This window comes from Borostomias antarcticus, assembly GCF_949987555.1.
Source record: "Borostomias antarcticus genome assembly, chromosome: 4".
NCBI classification, from domain to species: Eukaryota; Metazoa; Chordata; class Actinopteri; order Stomiiformes; family Stomiidae; genus Borostomias; species Borostomias antarcticus.
Window position 1 is genome coordinate 2,533,455 of NC_140237.1, and position 6,112 is coordinate 2,539,566.

The following is a 6,112-nucleotide window of genomic DNA, read 5'->3' on the forward strand; positions in this document are numbered from 1 at the left end:
TTCCCAACCCCACACCACCCCCCCCCCTCTTCTTAGTGCAATGGCTTGTATTATAGCAGCAAATCAGGACCTGCCCATTTGCACTGCTTGTATGTTGTGGAACCAGATGGTTCTTGGGTGATGTCAAGCAGTTGTGCTATGGTGCCCAGCTGTAGACAAAAAGTGTTTGTGGCAATTTAAATGTATGCTTTTGATTAAAAGACCATGGCTCTATGTGGAGTTAAGGTCTATAGTGATGTAGAAGGACCTGTTTACTCCCACCTGAATGAGAGAAGCCTTTGATGGATAGAGTTCTTGTTGCTGTACTAATGGAACTTGGGGTCACCTTTGACCAATGAGACGGATGACTTGCACTCCACACTCAGCTAGAAATAGTTTCATTTTTGCCCAGCTCTCCATCACCGTTTCTCCAGGAAGTCTCCACTTACATGTTCTGTAACAATCTTTATCTCACGTGTCATCCGGAGAAACTCTATACTTCTGTGATTTACCACAGAATGCAGTGATAACCATCCCTCTTATTCTCTTATCTAAAGGAGGTGCAAAAGAAGTTCGACTGTCTAGTATTACTGCAACCTAGGATATTATGCAATAGTAATGATAATCACTAATGATTTGCCTGTGTGTGTGTGTGTGTGTGTGTGGGGGGGGGGGGGGTCTTTAAATTTGTTCTTCTGTCCTTCTTCAGTCCCTTATCTATGTAGATGTCTGGATCTTCTAACGTTGTCAATCAGACTTCAGATGCATTCATGTGTCCAATTTGACAGGGGGGGGGGGGGGGGGTCATCCAGTAGACCTAGTGATCATCCAACCATAAGGTGAGGGGGGCGGTGACGTCAAGCAGATGAGAACAGGTTTTTGGAGGACAGCACGGTTAGGTAATCGCCGCATGTCCCTGACTCTAGAACACATCAATGGTGATGTGGTAGGCTATTAATACGGGATGAAAAGATCAGATTAGTTGTGAAAGGCCGAGCGCGCGATAGCCTGCCCGGATGGCCGGACACCCCAACGGGCTCAAGGCAAACCTCTCCGCGTGCGCACACACCTCTCTGATAACTCTTATGACAAGCGGAGTAGATGTTTCCATCTCCGATTTCTTGCAAGCTTCTTCGTTGCCGGTTTTGAATTCCTCGCCAGTGTTTAGCAAAGTACCAATTCGATGTTACTGACACGCGCCGTGGGCTACCGACGGCGGACTGACGGCGGACTGACGGCTTCAGGATAAGGGTCCGTTTTTAGGTAAGTGAATGAAGACGACACACTTTTGGTCACATCGGTGAGTCATTTGCTTTTTGTGCCAATTGTTTCTTTTGAATTCGTCATCGTTATTGTAGCCTACACAACATAGGGTTAGACTTTTGAGTAAAAAATCGTTTATAGCCTACTTATGTATTATAGTCTATTGTAGGCTATTGTTGTTATTATTATCACAAAATGATTAAGTGTTAATTCATATTTTGTGATTAATTTCAAGCATGACAGGCCTGCTGTTGTTTTCAATAGGATGAGGGACACTAAACTATTTGGACGACTGACATTGTGCATTTTTTAGCCACTCTCCTTCAACAACATTTATGCCGCTAGTCAAATGTATCATTTTATATAAATTAAGAGAAATGTTCACTTGAAGAGTTGTGATACGCATTGTGAAAGCGCATTGTGTTGCCTCTGGGTATGAAATGCGCTATACAAATAAAGCTTTGATTGATTGATTGATTGATACAGTCGGTTGACAGCACTGCAAACCAAAACTTTACTCTATTGAGCCAAGCTAGGACAAGCTTTAAGCCTAGCTACCGGTTCGGGTCAGCTCAATTGGGAATAAGGTACAAGAGGACTCTGAAGGGCAACAATCTAACTGAGGCTTTGTAGTTCTATCCATGTTCACTGAGTGTTTGTACCTCTGTCCATGTTTACAGGTCAATCCTTCCAGTCTTGTTCTCATGACACATAGACACACAGACACCACTACTCTGCTGTCACACACCCCCGTGCCACCATGCCCATCATCAGCAACGCCAACCATGACTTTGGAGCGTACTCCGTCAGCAGCGACAACAGCAGTCTTGACCGCATCTTCACCCAGATCCCTGAGACCGAGACGATCAAGGGAGTGTACTACCAGCGCGCTCAGCAGCTCCGCGGCCCGGCCACGCACACCATCGACCACACCGTACAGGCCCTCATCAACGTAGGGGGGAATCGTTATGCATTCCTCTGGAGTACCTTGGAACAGTTCCCCCTGAGTCGACTAGGCCGCCTACGGTTCTGCACCAGCACCGAAGAGATAGTGCACCTCTGTGACGACTATGACGAAACCCAACGTGAGTTTTTCTTTGACCGCAGCCCGATCACATTCCGCATCATCCTCAACTTCCTGGCCGCCGGGAAGCTCCGGCTCCTACGCGAGCTGTGCGCCGTGTCGCTGCACGACGAGCTGGACTACTGGGGCGTGGACCCGGCCTACATGGAGCGCTGCTGCCGGCGCCGGATGTTCAGCCGTGTGGAGGAGGTGGTTGAGCGTGAGCGCAAGGAGGAGGAGTGGAGGCAGAGGAGGCTAGAGCTGAAGAGGGCCCCCCTGCTGGCGGAGACAGGCTACCGCAGGCTGATGAGCCTGGTACGGGAGGTGGTGGAAAATCCCCACTCGGGCTTGCTGGGGAAGTTGTTTGCCTGCTTCTCGGTGGTGATGGTGGTGGTCACGGTCGTCAGCCTGTGCATCAGTACCATGCCTGATATACGTGAGGAGGAGACCAGGGTAAGTGTAACATTAACAGCAGTAGAACACAAGTGAGGTTAGAGTCTCTCCCTCTTATTCCTCTTATCCAGTTCCTCATGTCAAACTTTGCTTCTTTGTCTCCTTTCTCTGCCACTAGGGGGAATGTTCTCAGAAGTGTTTCAACATATTTGTGGTGGAGACGGTGTGCGTGGCCTGGTTCTCCTTTGAGTTCCTGCTGCGTTTCCTCCATGCGCGGAGCAAGCTAGCCTTCGCCCGTGGGCCCCTCAACATTATCGACGCCATCGCCATCCTGCCCTACTACGTGTCTCTGGTCGTAGAGGACACAGGCAAGTCACCTGAGGACGGGGGCATCGGAAGGGGATACCTGGACAAACTGAGCCTGATTCTGCGCCTGATGAGGGCCTTGCGTATCCTTTACGTGATGCGCCTGGCGCGCCACTCCCTGGGCCTGCAGACCCTGGGGCTGACAATGCAGCGCAGCATGCGCGAGTTCGGCCTGTTGCTGCTGTTCGTCTGCGTAGCCGTGGCCCTCTACTCCCCACTAATCCATCTGGCCGAGAACGAGCTGGCGCCCTATGCCGCCAATGCCCCCCAGAACAGCTTCAGCAGCATCCCAGCCTCCTACTGGTGGGCCATCATCTCCATGACCACGGTGGGCTATGGTGACATGGTTCCACGCAGCATTCCTGGTCAGGTGGTGGCGTTGAGCAGCATCCTGAGCGGGATCCTCATCATGGCCTTCCCGGCCACCTCCATCTTCCACATGTTCTCCCGCTCATACCAGGAGCTCAAGCAGGAGCACGAGAGGGTGTGGAAGGAGGAGAGGGGAGCAGAACTAGCAGCAGACCACCAGGAGAGCAGAAGAAGAGACAGGGAGCTCTCATGGCCACCTCCAGACAATGTCAGCTTAATCTCCACAGAGGACAACGTAGGGCTGATGTCAGATGAAGGTCAACGATCCACACTTCCTGCTGGAGCCTTCTGATGACCTGAGACTTTCACCTCACTCTTAAGAAGTGATCTGTACATGATCTGTAAACTATATACTGTACTTAATCTCATTAACACTTGCTCCATACTACCAGGGACCATGGGCATAACCTTCGATGGGGCAGAGGAAGTTATGACCCCCCCTCCCCCCAACAATGAAAGGTCAATATGACCCCGAAATAATTTACCTTGATGATTAAATTAATTAATGTCTTATTGTAACACACCAGGCATTTTCTAGTTTTTCCCCCATGTAATAAGGAATGTTTCTTGCCCACACCATATGCACCAGTTCATGCACCGATACTGCAGTCATTCATTGTTTGTTCTTGTCAGTTCAGGCTAGCTAGTAGCCTGACACTCAGACTGAATTGCCCTTTCGTTTCAGTTCAGTTATTCAGTCTGAACAAGCTCCCATTGTAGCCATTTTCCGAGATGGGCGTTGCCGAAGGAGTCCTCAGCGATTAGTTCATCTATCAATCACGTAGCTCAGTTTAATTCCGTTATTGCATTTTTAGGACGCTGATTGGCCTGGTTGGAATTCCAACTGAGCTTTTTCAGACCCTAAATCGCATTTCGAAAAATCAAAAATTCAAATTCAGGGGCTGAAGGCAGGCTAGCTAGCTACAGTACCAGTAGAAGGGAGAAACCAACTTCATGCTATGGTTTACTCAAGTAATGTTTTAACAACTTTTTTCCTCACTCCACTTCAAAAATAAGTAATTTTACTCCACAGCATTTCCAGAAAGCTTATTGTTACTCAATTTATTTTACAACTTTGCAAAATATTTCTGGAAACCAATGGAAATGTTTGTAGACAGTGGAATATGCAAAAAGAAGGGGTTGATGAGAAAACCAAAGATGAGATTCAAAACAATACGCTTCTTCAGTTGGAGATTTAGATAAAACCCTATCTGAGGTGACGATTCGCTACTACTGTAAGCTGCACCATTCTGCTTCATCCTGCCAGAAAGTTCCATTTAAAAAGTGTTCAACGACAGCCTCTGAATCTGAGAGATTATTTGATGGACATCATCTTATGATATATCTTATTCTGGAAATAAATAAAACAAGTGTAGCCTAATGCCCAAGATTATAATTAATTAGAAAGGGTGCTTGGAGAGCAGAGACCTCCGCCCATGAAGGCATTTCGTCAGTATATGCAGTTGTTGAATGTGTCAGTGGACAAAATCAACACGGTGATTGAGAGATAAGAAAGCAGCACGGTCTCTCTCCCTCTCTCTTTCTCCCTAGGCTATCAGAAGCCTCAGGTACAATAACATCTCAATAACAGATACATATTGACTCTTTTATTAAACTATATACATACTTTACAAAATACTAAACACACAAAACACTATCACTATAATATACAAAACAAATAAATTATTTCATCTGTTGGTCTCAGACTCTAGCTGCTGGTTTGAAGGCATGCACCCTACCAAAGGAGCTATACTGTAGTTTCTATTGCTCTCAGCTTTGATCTCTTCTTGCCAAATAGTAAGAAGTTGATACATCTCACGTAATTATACGGTAGGTAGATATGTTCATATTATTTGTGTAAACATACTGTTGGCTACATCTGTGAGCAGTGGTGGTCGATGAGAAGTATTATAACTCCTATGTACTCACAATGAAAAATAGAAAAGTATGAGGTTACAAAAATCATTCTGGGAAAAAAGGTATTTGGTGTGCAACATACCAACTTATCAGTTGTCAAAACGAAATGCCTTCCTGCCCATTCAGACAACATTTTAGCCATTTTGGAAATGCTTCACTCAAAGTTTTGTTATGTGAGTAGGACATGTTTGGTATGACTGCATTTGTTAGGTACGTAAAAAGCTTTATACCAGTCCAAACCCCATAGCTGTGTTCAAAACCATTCCCTATTCTCTATGTAGTTTCGGTAACACTTTATAATAATGATCAATTATCAGTTTGTTAATAATGAACTAATTACTAGATGTCTTTGTTTTTCATGTTTAACAAATGATTTGTAAAGGTTTTTGCATGCGCTAATCTAAAGTGTAAACTATTAATGTCTATAAAACATCTATAAATCATTTGTAGAGGTTTTTGCATGCGTCAATCTAAAGTTGAAACTATTCATCATTTACAAAATGTTTTATGGACTTTTTCTTCACCTGTTATAAATTATGTGTAAATGTTGTAGACAGCTTTGTTCCTTTATGACATCAAAAAATAAGACATTTGTAAATGATGAATAGTTTCAACTTTAGATTGACACATGCAAAAACCTCTACAAATGATTTATAGATGTTTTATAGACATTAATAGTTTCAACTTTACACATTAGCGCATGCAAACATCTCTACAAATAATTTATAGATGTTTTATAAACATTAATAGTTTACACTTTAG

At 44.9% G+C, this 6,112-nt stretch overlaps 1 protein-coding gene across 1 annotated transcript; it reads left to right on the forward strand.

Annotated features, from left to right (window-relative positions):
• Window positions 1–2,002: 2,002 nt before the first annotated feature.
• On the forward strand, window positions 2,003–3,725 carry LOC311308064 (voltage-gated potassium channel regulatory subunit KCNG4-like; the record flags this gene model as incomplete). The annotated part of the gene is made up of 2 exons (XM_084437003.1): window positions 2,003–2,758; window positions 2,877–3,725. 2 exons carry the CDS (start codon window positions 2,003–2,005, stop codon window positions 3,723–3,725), a joined length of 1,605 nt encoding a protein of 534 aa, XP_084293129.1.
• Window positions 3,726–6,112: the final 2,387 nt, after the last annotated feature.